The following is a 14,684-nucleotide window of genomic DNA, read 5'->3' on the forward strand; positions in this document are numbered from 1 at the left end:
CTAGAGGGAAAACCGAAATGCATCTCGTGAACGTTTCCGTTGTATTTGCTAAGGTTTATTAAATTTATCTACGTATACAAGGTATGTGAGATGTTTACACAGGATGCTTGCTCAGTGTTCTGGTAACCGTACTCTATTACCTTCTAAATAGATTAAATGCTTAAACTTACTTTTCTCTGAAGCAGAAAATGACTGCGCCCAAACGTCTCTGTGAAAGTGAACACTGATCAGGCTATAATTAAAGCTCTTGTGCAACCGGCCAATTACCCTTCTTATTGCCATTTTTAAGTCAGATTACTCTCCTTTATAGCTAATTACTCGGAATATTCAAGTTTTAAAGCAATTGGAAGTCTACTACAGTTATAAAATAATAAAGTATTTCTGAATCACCAGCTGTACATTTCAATAAAAATATATTAACTAAAAATATGTCACAATAATTACAAAGCTTCTCAGACAGTGGTATACAGCGTACCAAAGCTACCTAAGTCTGATTTTTCTGAAATCTGAAAGAACCAAGTATGAGTAGGACAGGAGAAAACTAAAATGCTAATCCTGCAAAAGGCAAAGCACAGTTCAGTGGGTGCAGAACACCACTGGTTCCCACTGAACGCACAGCAGAGGAAGGTGCTGGCATCTTGCAGGTCTGCATAGTGAATATCCGCACGACAAACTAAAATGTCCTTTTCACGTTCTCCATTCTGATTAAAAAGTCAAAACTACACAGAAAGGAAGTCACAGCAAGCATTCTATATATAAACAGACTGTATCCACATAGTTTATTTCTCACAGTTCTCCTGACAATTGAACATTATTTAAGAACATACTGTATACACAGATAAGAAGAAACATACAAAATGTTTTAAATGATGCACAACAAAATCCAGCAGTATAAAAGAATGCATGTGAACCCTTGCTCACTGTTCAGGCTAAATTTAATCACTGTTTAAATAGTAATAAAAATACAATCTTTCATGGATCTTGTGCAGACTACAAAAGAGGAAAAATTATTACCATATATATGATTTATATTAGGCAGTTTTCTTTGATGAGTTGCACTAACAACTCCAAATACAGAGGCAGAAGGCTGTGTATTTTATTTTAAAGGAGTTAATGTTGAGTATTAGAGACTTTACACAGTTACTACCACTGGCACTTTTCACCATATTTTGTACACATCACATGATCATCTTATATAACATTACATTTAAAAAATATATCTGAGTGATAATTTTATAACATTCACACACCATGAGCTGGTTAAGGAAGCAATGCCACGGTTGCCTCCCATAGTGCTTCACTGTTGGTAAATAGAGTTCATCGTGGTTTAAAAATAAAAAATAAAATTGAAAGTCAATGTGATTAAGCAGCTCCGATTTAATAAAGGCCTGTAACCAACCATCGCTGAGACAGTGAGCATTTTTTAGAGTACATCCTAGAAGCAAACACTGTCATTGGTTAAAACCTTGCCTAAAGAAGTCAGTTACTGTGCTGAAAACTATTTCACAACAAAACTGCAAGCTACTAAACTGTTTTTATATAAATACTTCATCTCCTCTGGATCTCATTATAACCAAGTTCTTCAATGCCTTTGGAATTTACTCTATCTTCAATGTGTGCTCTCATTTCTGGCTCACCCTTTTGTATGTTTTTCTTTTGTGTTTAGATTCACCACCTAAAAATGACTAACGTGGTGAAAGAAAAGTCTCCCAGTGAAACCTTCTGCACACTAGGAATGTTCAGCTGCTGTTCAGTGATCTAGGACCATGACAGCTCAAAGCTGTAGTTTGACAAGTACACCCAGGAAGCTGTCATGCTGTGAGCGACATTTCAGGGAAAGCAGACAGTCTTTCCAAAATGTGCACAGTATTAACAATGGTGCCATTGTTATTTTTCAAATAGAATAGTAAGCCCAAGATTGTAGATCTGCTTCCCATGTCATCTATTTGCTGGAAAGTAGTTTGGGTCAAGATAATTGTAACTGGTGCCCTGGGACATGCAGTAGTCTCTGTCTAAAAACGTCTCTGCTCTGTAAATAGGTTCTAACTGATGATCCTCCTTATGAATCTCTGTTTCATGCAGACTGCAAGGGAAAGAAAAAGATAACAGTTTAAAAGTTAAATACTTTCTTATTTTGAACTTTCAGAAATACTGATCACATTAACAGTCATACCAAACCAAATCTGACACTGAAAAATTATTTGACAAAACAATTTCTCCCACTCTTAACAGTACCAAACCAAATCTGTCCAATGTGTTATTATTTTTTCAATATATTTCTTAAGTGTGTCCTAGATGTGTATCTCCCACAAACGTATGCTAAAGAATCTTTCACTTCACTCAACACAGGATACATATCCTACGCTGCAGTAGATACCCAGCATGCACTGCAATTAAGCCACACTGATACAATCACGTTAATTACAAATAATGAGTAGAGGAGAATCCTACTCACCAGTCAGAACAAGAGTCACAGAAATCCAAGGACATTTCTTGAGGACAGTCTTGGCAGTGCCACCGAACACCCTGAATAGGTTCAATTCCGCAGTTATCACACTGTGGAGCAGATTGAAGAGTACTGAAGAAAACCAACTGAAATCACTTCAGTCAGAAACAGTATATACCAATATGCCATATATGAAGGCACATATGTAGGTTGACTGCTGCTTGCATGCACTGAATTCTTCTCCTTGCAGACCGTGTGTTCATGGATAAAGAAGTCTTCATACTCTGAGATAGGCCCTCCTCCCTGTGGACTGATCAACCTCTCTTTCGCTCTGCTTTCCACTACCTGAATGCTCCACACATTGACATTATCCTCTTGCTCAACAAAAGCACACCCAGTTCTGCCCGTACTCACTGCTTATTCTTGTATGTCTAAAAGACCTTTTTGTAGCTAAAGTCCAAACGTGAAATATCATAACAAGGATCTGCTTTCCAGGGCAGAAGAAAGCAGCGATGGTTGAAAAAGAAGTGGGACAACAGGTTCAGATAAAGGAAGAGAATCCTGAATCTCAATCTGAGTAAGAAAAAACGAACTATTCCCCTCAGAGGAACTGCCCATGTTAAGAGCAGCTAAATGCGAGAATAAAAAATGCAAAAGGAACACAAAGTTCATGGAAAGTTCATGACTTCAGAGAGGAGAAGCAGAAATGCAATGAGATTTGATAAAAAAAAAGATGAAACTATGAGAACAGGACTTTGAGGGAAGAACTTTTCAAAATCAAAACCAGGAAGAGTGCTGCATGGACAGGACAGAAAAGGAAAGAAAAATGTGGAAACAAGCTTGTGCTCACATAGCTTATACTCCTTCATTCAGGACATGAAGTGCTCTGAGAGAGCTTTGGGTGCCATCTCTGAAACTCAATTGCACAGTACAGTAACTTGCTCCTGAGCACAAACAATCCACTGAGGGTTACAATAACCCTGTTACAAACAGGGTTACCAACAGCTTTCAGAGTGATAAGGAGGAAGTTGTAAGCATACATAGAGCTTTTCTCTGAAAATATAAAATTCAATATAATACTACATTATAATAAAAATAAAAAATCCAGTTCCAGTTATCTCAAGTTCAGAGCCAAAGATAATGGAAACCTTTACCCCTTCTGTGCTCCAGCTTCCTGCTCCTGTGTGACTCGGAAATGATACCACACCTTTCATTTTATTAAAAAAAATAGTATTTGCAAAGTATTTCGGTATTAAAGCAATGAAAACCTTAAAAAGCCCACACGTGACTGAATAATTCAATATTCAAAGTAGAAATTGAATAATGTGCTGTAAATAAGGCTGAAGGTCACGCAGAACTAAGTGTTCTGAGGAGATGCTTATTAGGTGACCATGCACTACGCAAGGCAGCGCTCCCGAGGGAAAACTGTACATAAGCATGTAATTTCATAGATTGTAACACATAATAAAATCAAATTGGAATTGCAGAGAAACTTTCAAATGCTTGCCAGTACACAATGACAATTTACTTTTCAGTATAATTTCATACAAAACATTATGCAGAACAAAGTAGTTTGTTGCCCAGAAGGCTGCTCTACCTCGTGAAAATTTTGATTTTGTTTTGGAACAAAACCACTAACTTGAAGGAGAGAGAGGAGAGAGGAGGAGGCCTTGGCAACCTAACAACATGATTAAGTCCATCACTGCCAACTAATGAGGCTAACTCAATCTTCCAGTTATTATCAACTGAACTTTAAACTGTATGTTTTTCGTTCTTACACAGATAGTCACTAGAACATTAATGTAGCTGTCTAATACTCTGAAGAAGGCGAAGAAACTGTTCCAACGTAGCAGTCACAACAAAAATGCCTTGCAAAACAGAAAACCTAATCTGGAGAATATCTTTTCTTTCATATAGTTTATGACATGGTTGACACTGGGACAACGCACTATTTTAACTCTGAGTTTTTTTTCTTAATTTCACATAGACATTGTTTTACAGAATCGTTTCAACTTCTGTACACATTACTTGATAAGAAGCTGCTACCTTTTCCCTCTGTAGTGAAAAACCAACAGACAAAACAGTCACTCTCAAACTGTCCTTTCCTTGGTCTAAGGAGCAGGAAAAAGAACTCCAAAAATCAGAGAACTATTATCAGAGTATTGTTGGCAAGACAGAGTGCAATGCCAAAAAAGAATTCTGTAGTTATATAATCTATCTTTAGAGTTATATTTTCATGAATTCCATGAATGAAGAAAAGTTAGCATGCTTATTCATTTTCATACAGCATTCTACGTATTGTGTGAAACCTGAGGTATGGGAAAGAGTGAATTACCTGGGTTGTTTTGATTAAAGATGAAGAAAAGCAGACACTGTGAACAAGAATGATGAAACCACAGTTGGAGTACTAAACAAAGCCTTTTTAGGAAATTCAAACCATGTTATCTTTGAAGATTTCTTCTGTTACTCAGCAGAGTGCAGAGCATCAGCTTACCTTGAATCCCACGTGCTGCACAAATCCACTCTCTGCATGCATCTGCTGTAGTTTCTGTCTCTTCAATTTTTTAAACTCTAACAGTTCTTTGTATTCAGGTAACTCACGATATGTTATTGGAATACTCTCTTCATCCTGTTAAAAAAAAGAGAGAAATACAACTTACTTTAAGAATATAATTAGTAAAACATATTTCATGAATCATTAAATATAAATATCTGAGAAAAGTTGGCAATATATTCTGAGACAAATTGGGAAATTATTTTTAGAAGCACAGAAAAAAGTACACATAACTAACTTACATTTTATTTGTGCAATTAATAATTTATTATTTGCATTATACCAAAACTTTACCATGCAGACATCTTCCTTCTGGTGAATACCTTTGCTGTATGATAAAGGAGACAGTAATGCCTAACTTGAAGTTCTGTATTTATATTGTTAAGTCCTATATATTCATATTTTTAAAAGACCCATAAACCAAGACAGTATCAAGCTTTAGTTACATGTACTTTTTAATCAATAAAGCCAATCTTAACAGTACTAGATTCTCACCTTTACCTTTAAGAATAAAAAGTGATGAGAAATGTCATTTCATGATTGTAAGAGCAGAAGTTTCAAAGCTGTTTCCCTTAATTTCACACTGTCTTTTAATAGCTTGAGCAAATGGACTTGTATTTTCCCTGAATTACAAAAAATGTTTGTATCCCTACAAAGTGGTGCATCCAACTTTGACAGAAATCTGTAACAACTAATTGTCTTTTTAAATAAAAAACACAATCTCTGATTTTTCTCATCCAATTTTCTTCAGCAAAGACTGAAGAACTGTATGCTGTAAGAAGACAGAAATTCTCACTCTAATTCAGATGCCTACTTCAAGATGCCTATTTAATTGTAGCAGCTGTACTGGGTAACTGTCAGCTGCCTTCAAAGATGCAAAGTCTTTACGGGCTATACCAGTAGGCATGTTCAATTATGAAAAAGAACTATAGGTAATAATTCTCAAAACATAGCTTACACATTACCCATATTTACTTTTAAAAACCTGTGAAGCTTGAATAGACGGCGTTATTTAGTAAATTTACTGAAGGATAAGAGGGAAAATCTCATGCTCTTTAGTGTTAAGTATTCTTCTGAAGGCCATATCAAGTATTTAATTGTCATTCTGAAAATATTTAAAGGACTATATAATCATATACTGAATAAAATATGGTACAGTAGCTCCTTGTGTGGACACTTGATTCTGGATTAGTACATTGTAATCTAGAATTAAGACTGTTCACACCATAAAGTAATTATAACTGAAAGTTAAATTCTCTCTTTTGAGAACAAAGGGTCTTCACTTGAGAATATTTAATTTATACTACAGTGATGTCTGAGGAATGGTTATCCCAGCCAACTGGTAATACTCAGACAAAATCTTTTGTTTTTACAATTAAACACCACATGATACTTCTATTGTGAGTAACACAGAGAAAACTTTTCCTACAATTTACTAGCTACATCAAATATCTTCTTAACCGTGTCAATGCACAGTATTTTCCCTGAGATACTGGCTGTCACTAAGAGACCTGATAAGATTAAAGCAGACTCCAGTATACTCACTTTGATTATATCTCTCTTTCCTTCTAAACTGCTTCTATTTTGCACTGATGATAGGGATCTTTCTGATAACTGAGCTCACCTGTGTCTTTCTACATTACTGCAAACCAGAAATATATCTATCTGGAAACGTTGCACTAATGAAGAAAGAGAAGATTAAGCCAAATTTGGAGGGAAAAAAAAAAAAAGAAACCAGGGAGAGGTGGCACGCATCCACCACTATCACTGCAAAACAATAAAACAGCAATTTCTATCAAAATAATGAAAATTAATCTTAGTTGGCTCCTATTTACTGGAGTTACGACACTATAGGAGAAAAAAATGTATTCAGAACAGAAAGAATAACTATTTTAAAATAATAAATAAAAATATTTTTAATATTTAAAAATATTAAAAAATAATAATGATCTGCATTTCTTCTAATCTGCATTTTTCTTCTCACGCCTTTTAAGATTCATACTGGAATAAAAAAAAAAAAGAAGCAGAAATACCAGTAGACAAACAAAAAGACCATCACAGAGAGAAGACAGTATGAGCAAAGATGCCATTAAGACTGAGTAATTTAAAGAAAACTCTGCAGTGCACGTAAGAAAAAAAGTAAAAAAAAAAAAAAAGAATGGACTTATCCTGGGTGGCCTTATTTCACACACAAGATGGCACTAGACTCACCAAAAAAGATGTTACAAGTCAGGTCCTTTGGTCTAAGCACAGTAAAGCTGCAGTGATTTCAACAAGCTGTGAGCCTTGCCAAACATCTTAATAGTAGGATACAGAATCACTGTGTGGATGTAAGTAAAACCAGAAGAATTCAGACATGCCTTATTGCATATGATAAACCAGGAAACTGGAACACTGCATGATATAATAACACAGTGGGATAGGATATCTACTGGAGTCTGTTGCTTGAGGACTCAGTCTGTTAGTTCATGCTTTGAAGCAGATTGAAAGAAAATCCATAATTAATTCTGCCAGCAAAAAAAGACAAGAAGCAATGATGCCAACAGACTAAATTTTACCAGGACCATATGCAATACAACACAGCTTTAACTAGAACTGTATCTACACAGTTTATGTGATTTTAAAACTGATGTTACGTCTGATGACTTTTTGAAACTATATAACTAAAACATTTTAGAAGCTGTTTCAGCACAGAACTCTTAAAATTTCTTCCTTTCCTTCCTTTCTGATTTGGTCTAAATTTTCTGCAATTGTGGACAATTGTGGATTGTTTGCAAATTCAAAATGGCTCATGAATCTGACTAAAATATTTAAGTGACTTTTATGACAAAGATGCTTAATCTTCATATCATTCATTTTAAAAGTTTAGAGGACAGTAAAGAATATATTCTCTGACTCATTTAAATGACATACCGATACTTCCTCTTCTGCTGCAATATCCATATGGCTGTGAAAACTGGATCTGTCATCATCTTCATCCATATAAACTGGAGGTTCATGAGATGTCATAAAAGTTGAAGGTTTGAAAAGATGTTTATTTAAAGGGTGCTGCCGTCTACTTGATGACTACAGTGGAAAAACGGTACATTTTTAAAGACATTACTTCGTTATCATTTAAGTAATCATTATCAAATAAAACCTTATCAAAAAGTCATTCCTGCCTTCACTATGTTTACTTATATCTCTGTATCAGAGCTTTGTACAGCCTCATATTGTGGAGTTTTTTTCCCAACAGGAGGTGAAATCAGATGAACAGTGATCTGGTAAAAAACCTATCAAGAAAGTGCTCTCATCATAAACACTTCCACTTAATCAAATGAGACAGTAGAAAAACAGAAAATAAAACTGCCATCATTTTAAAGACTGAGAACCAAAGTGCAAAGATACTAATGACTTCCAAACCTCAAAGGACACTGCTAATGTGGGACTAAGCAAAGAAGTACTTTTCCACACATCTCCATGCTTGACACATCATCAAATTCTTAAGATTTTCCGAGAATCAAATTAATACAAGTCTAGACTAATTTTGTCCACATTTCTTTTTTTTAGTCTAAGGAGAGAAAAAGCTAATGCTAAAAGCAGTTCATTCCACCACAAAAGACATTTATACAAGTTAGGAATACATGCTCTCTGAAGGTTCTTTTTCATTGCTGCTGACTGGAAAAGGAACCTAAGATATGTTAGAGGAGATAAATTACTCCATTAGTGTGCATCTGAAACCTTTCAACTGTGATGCTGTCTAAAGGTGTAGAATGCACAGCAATTTGAAAGTAGACTACTTAAAGGCACTCAGCCCTCACTACATATTCCCCATGGAAGAATATTTAATACCAAATAGAAGAATATTTGGTGAATGAAACTGACTCGACTTTTTACTTAGCTCCTTTCCAGCCTACCTTTTAAGCATCTTAAATTTATTCCACAGTTTAATGAAAACAGTGTGAATCAAAAACTCTTAAGCATGAAAAGCTTTTTTTTTTTTTGCTTTTTTTTTTGTAATTATAGAAGAGGGGACAGTCTTGCCCTCTGTCTAGGTTGTCATGTAGACAAAGCTTAAAAAATAGTTAAAATAGTTATTACTTTTTCATTTACCAAGAATTTGTGTCCCAGAAGTTCCTAAAACCAGTTACAAATCCATACCACTGTAACAAAACCATTTCTTTGAAGAGGAAATCAACATCTAACATTATTTTAAACCTATGAGTAGTTGAAAAAGGCAAAGAAATTATATTGGATGAAATGTAGCTATGCAGACAGAAATACCAAAGGTACTGATACTAGCTCCATTTACTCCTAAAGAAAGATATGAAGTAATAAAGATTGGAAACTGGTACCTCATTTATGCAGGAGAATGACAATGCACAGAATAAAAGCGAACATTTTGTTTGCAACTGATGTCCCATCACTTGTGTTGAATTTTTCCACCTGCCTTATGAACACTCACTGACTTCCTACGTTTTGCTTCCTTTCTGGTTTCTTTTAAGATAGGTGCCAGCATAATTCCATTTGCAAGGTTAGGCTGTATTTCAGTGTGAGCTGATACAATGATTTAAATATTCTGTTAATATAAGGAAAACAGATCTGCATTCATAGAATCATTAAGCTTGGAAAAGATCATCATGTTGAACTGTCATCTACCACCAACACAGCCCATAAACTACGTCTCTTAGTGCCACATCCCCATGGTTCTTGAACACCTCCAGGGTCAGTGACCCCACCACCTCCCGGGGCAGCCTGTGCCAGTGCATCACCACTCTGAGAAGAAATGTTCTATAATACATAACCAGTACTAGATCTGAAATTTAAGAAAAATAGGTGTTTACACTTAAACACTTGCATTATCATGCATACAGTTATGGCCAAGAAATTTAACCAATGATCTGAATTCTTTTTTTTTTTTTTTAACATATTCTGCTTTTTAACAAGATTCTTAGAATCACGATTAACATGATGTATTACATTGAAAATGATAAGTCATAACTGATGAACTAAACCCTGGAGTGCTGAATCGCTGGTTCTGTATTATTTTCACTAGTAGCTAGCAATGGTTAAACAATAAACTGGAGTATTCTGCATAATTTCCTGTATCATTTATCTGAAGAGATGTTATATCAGTATATCAGTAAGTTCAACAAGATGTTCAAGAACTAAATAGGATTCTCACCTCTCCAGAAACCATTTCAAAAACCAGACTAGGTGATGTCCGTGGAGAAATTGAAGTACCACCCCTTGGGAAGAACCTCTCTTGACATCAGTATTTACATTAAATATAATAATGTATTTTAGTCCCTCAGAAATGTGTGCTGTAAGGATCAGCATCCGATACTTATACATCTATTTCTGGCAGTAAAGCAGATACTGCAGTTCGTATTGCATGTATATACTCAGAATGAAAACAAACATAAGCACAGCATAAACACAATCCAGGCTTTCAATTTCCCTTGCACTTTCTTTCTGTCACAGTATCTTATTGTCCACAGGGAATAACTACAGACTGATACAATCTATATACTAAGTAGATAGCTATATTAGCAGACTGAGAAATCAACTCCTTCACATACACAGTTTGTTAAGATTTTTTCATCCACTGTGTGTTTTATTTTTATCTTTTAATGTGGGCTACAAACAGAAAATGTAGAAGCTACACTGCTACAAATCAGGGCACAATGACCTTATTCTTACAACACTGTCATAAGAATAAGGATATTAATCACACTGTAAAAGCAGACGTAAGCATTAGAGTTGTTCAACATATAAGCCTGAGAAAAATCTCTAAGTTGGCAGCATTACCACTGCAGTTTGAGAGCGTTAAGGATTTTATAAAATATGATTTCAATTTTTAGTTTGCTGTGCATATAAGCAGAACAGCAAAAAATGCTCTATGGATCGCTGCTCAAATCAGTGAAAAATACAGTTAAGGGTCACATATGTACTAATTAAGTTCTCCTATTACTCAACAAATACAGTGATGCCCTGCAGCATTTCTCACGTTAAATAATAGCAGTCTTTGCAAATAAAATTAAGAGGTAAAAAAAAAAAAGGGGAGGACTAAGCCCATTTAAAAATGTATTTAAAATGTGAATACAGAACCCAAAAGATTATTTTCAGAAGCAAATTTCCACTCTTTTGAAATTGCCCCACAGTACAGTCAAGTGTACAAGCAGCATACAAGTAACACATGAATCTCACTGCAGTATTTATGATATCAATGTTGATATGATATGATATCAGTCGTTTTATGGGGCTTTTTTTTTTTTTGTCCTTCTACCAGAATGCACTTTTCCAAGAAATAAAGCAGCATCTACACGTTCCCTGCCTCTGTTTATAGAGTAGAATAGCAGATTAAACTCTTAGTGAAAGTAAAATGGCATTACCATGTTAGAAAACACACTAGAAAGTTCCTGATAAAGTACTCCTCCTTCGCAGTAACTTCAGAGGAAACTAGGAGATAAGTGGGTGTGTGCAACATTTTAAATCACTACAGATACACAGTGGCAGATCTTCCTATCAGGTTTGTCTGACAGCATCTTCAGGTCCAAAACTTTCAAGGAACTAAGTTTCTAAAAGATTGTTCTTCAGAAACAATGTAAAGCTTACTCTATTCATTATCAGAAAACATTACAGACACATGGAAACAAAAAACAACGTAATGTCACTTAACAAAATGCTACTGCCAATAAGTTTTAAACAACTTCTTTAAAGATAGTGGTAACAGAAATAAAAGAAAAAAAAAAAACCCTCACAATACACACACTGAGACTGCCCTCTTCGAATGTCTAGAGTTCTCATTAGTACCCAAGAATACTACCTCAAAACATACCACTGGTCAGCACAAAAATCTAGTCTTCTCTTTTCTTTTGCAAAGTAAGAAGATTTCTCAGAACTCTATTTTCTCACTCCTTCCAAGACAAGGAAAAACAGCGTATTTTGATGATCACTTGTACTAGGTTTCTATTTTAATGGTCACACATACTGGAAATCACAACAAAACACAGCATTTTAGAATTAAGGCTGTGCTCGTGCTAGTTTAGTATACCATTATACTTAATTTTCTATGGTTTTGTTAATTAAAAGATGACTGTACAGTACGAAGCATAGAGCTCTTAATCTTCTTTCAATACAGTTCTCATTATCCTTTTCTAGATCAAATACAGTAAACTTACAAATCAGGAAAAAACACACCTAAGATCAATTCTCCATCCCTATTACTTCTGCCTGCAATCTAAATGCAGTATCTTTTCTGACACTTCATCTCCCCAAGATTATTCAATTAACAGGCGTTGATGTGAAATTAGCACAACATCCAATTCACTCTACATTGCTAATGTCAAAATAATACATCAATTAAGAAATACATTGGGGGAGCTTGTAAATAAGAAAGTTGTAATCAAGACTAATCAAATCCACTAAAATATTAATGATTAAGTTTTAATTTGCATGCAAATGCAAATAAAAAAAAAAAAAAAAAAAGAAAGGAATTTCTGCTGTAATATTGTCTCACCTTTTTTGAGTATAAATATAAATTTGGAGTTCTTCCTGGAACTGGAATACCAGCCTTAGTCAGTTTAATAAAATATTTTTGCACTCTACTGGCAACCTGAAAACAAAAACCAACATGCAACAGCTGAATGTCAAATGAAGAATTACAGGCTTCCACATCAAATTTTTGTCAGTATCATTACACTGGTTCACAATATAAAGACTCCAAATGATCACTTTCATCACTGCAAGAACTACTCGATCTGTTACATATCCTGTAACACTGCACTTATCATATTTCCAGACAGTTCAAAGGCATTCATAGCAAAAAATCATCTTCTTTAAAAATACAGAGGAGATCTACTAAAAGTAGTGATAAGGAACATGAGCAGCTTCTAACCTGCTGAAATTAAACTTTTTTGGTCTTAACAGTAACACATAAATTATACACTGGTATCACAGAGAAAGTACTCCTATATTTTGTTTATGAAATGAAATAAATACATTTTAATTTTCCACTATGAAAAAATATACCTATAAATATAGGTATGACTAAAAATGAAGTGATGTTTTACACTGAAATGCTTATTTCATTTATGTGAAAGCGTGACAGCTAAACAGAAGAAATTAAAATACTGTAAAAACAAGACATCAGCATTTTTTCTTCTGGTCAAACTGGAAATTACACTGTTTTACTGGAAAAAAAAACCTCCTAAAAGTCAGATGCAGAAACACTCATTGTCTCCTCTCTTGCCTTTTTTTGTGGATATGGGCACCAGTACAGAACCAATTCTTTGGTCTGCAAGTATAAAAATGACTGCCAACTACTAAGGCGAGAAATAAGCAAATCAAGAGGTGAGAATAAATCCAGATACAAACTTATATCAGTGCTTTCTAAAAAGCAATTAAAAAACCCAACAAAAATCAATGAGAGGGATTACTTCTTAAAGTGTTTCACTTGTTACCTGCTTAGCTGTTCTATTTCCCAGTTCATCAGCTATCTTCTGCCACCGTCGAGACTCTACTTCCTCTGGTGGATACTTCAGAAGCAACTGCTCGAGTTTTTTCTGTATCAAGCACAAATCAACAGTTAAAAAATAAAAATAAAACAATTTTAATATAGATGTGAGTTGTTAAAGTACAAATATCTACATATATGTGACTCTACACTTCTAATTACTAATTGAATATTATTACACAGTTTGTTTTCATTATTAAAATGTAAGTTCTAGCAGCTATAAAATAAATGGAAAGTTCTGCATTACCTGTTCCTCTACAGTCCACAGTTGGTTAAAAGTTTCGGGTTTGGTCTCATCGCAGAGTCGCCCTCTTATCATCTGATCAAACAGAGCACATAAAATGGAAACGCTATTTAGAAAACATGTGGCAAGGGTACTCTGAACCTTTTCCTACCTAAGTCAAACCAAATGCAGACCAAAGAAATGCATGAAAATTTGAAGTAAGTTTTGCCTAAATTAAAAAAAAAAACAGTATAATAGATTTCAATACGTCCATGAATTTCAGGTCCAGCTTCAGCATTTGAGGTAGAAGTTAACTACTATGAGCCTGTGGATATTTTTAAAGTTACTATTTCATAAAAATTTCCTTTTGTGGCAACTACCTGTGGACGACTGCTTGTAGAACCTTCTGGACCATCACTTAAAGGCAAGACAGAGTATGAAATAGACTCTCCATCCTTCTTGGGATCCAAGGGACTTTTTGGTCTTGCAGGTATACCTACTGGCGGGAACACAGGAAAGGATTTTTTAAATCTCCATATTTGTCTCTTGGCTTCTGTAACATACACTCTTTCTCCTTTTACCTTTGTCAAAAATTAGCTTTGCTCTTCTACTGTTACGTTTTCGGTTTTTGAATTCTCTCTCAAAGTTTCCAAGGCTAGAGGTGTATTGGTCCCATGCAATTTCAGGGAGTTGAACAACTCTCTGAGGATATGGAAGACCCATATCAACCTGAAAAAAAAAGTAAACATTGAAAAGCAATATTTAATGTAGGAGTTGTATATCCAAACAAATAGCTACAAATCCTAAAATGTCATGAAAACCTGATGCTGCCTTTTAGCTAACAACAAAATTGAAAATCAGTATTTTTGAAGTGCCATGCAGCACACAGTCTTTTTAAGGAGAAAGTGTCTTTCAAGAGTAATACACAACAGTGCATATGAAATATGCAGCGGCACGGTCAATG

General features: G+C 34.8%; 1 protein-coding gene across 3 annotated transcripts in view; it reads right to left on the reverse strand.

The window, feature by feature from the left end:
• Positions 1-494: 494 nt before the first annotated feature.
• The window catches only part of ZZZ3 (zinc finger ZZ-type containing 3), a 53,521-nt gene continuing 39,331 nt past the window's right edge, over positions 495-14,684 (reverse strand). For 2 of the 3 annotated variants that reach the window (XM_065740497.1, XM_065740505.1), the window contains exons 5-13: positions 14,302-14,449; positions 14,101-14,219; positions 13,745-13,816; positions 13,445-13,546; positions 12,502-12,597; positions 7,914-8,066; positions 4,941-5,075; positions 2,456-2,556; positions 495-2,083 (exon numbers count right to left, since the gene is read on the reverse strand). In XM_065740497.1, coding sequence (XP_065596569.1) covers positions 1,939-2,083; positions 2,456-2,556; positions 4,941-5,075; positions 7,914-8,066; positions 12,502-12,597; positions 13,445-13,546; positions 13,745-13,816; positions 14,101-14,219; positions 14,302-14,449 — 1,071 coding nt within the window. In that variant the 3' untranslated portion in view covers positions 495-1,938. The remainder of the gene's footprint in view (positions 2,084-2,455; positions 2,557-4,940; positions 5,076-7,913; positions 8,067-12,501; positions 12,598-13,444; positions 13,547-13,744; positions 13,817-14,100; positions 14,220-14,301; positions 14,450-14,684) is intronic. The other variant, XM_065740510.1, reaches the window with a different exon arrangement.

The sequence above is a fragment of the Cyrtonyx montezumae genome, unplaced genomic scaffold, assembly GCF_038088225.1.
Source record: "Cyrtonyx montezumae isolate F1298 unplaced genomic scaffold, pur_monq_1.0 scaffold_1, whole genome shotgun sequence".
In the NCBI taxonomy this organism is placed as follows: Eukaryota; Metazoa; Chordata; class Aves; order Galliformes; family Odontophoridae; genus Cyrtonyx; species Cyrtonyx montezumae.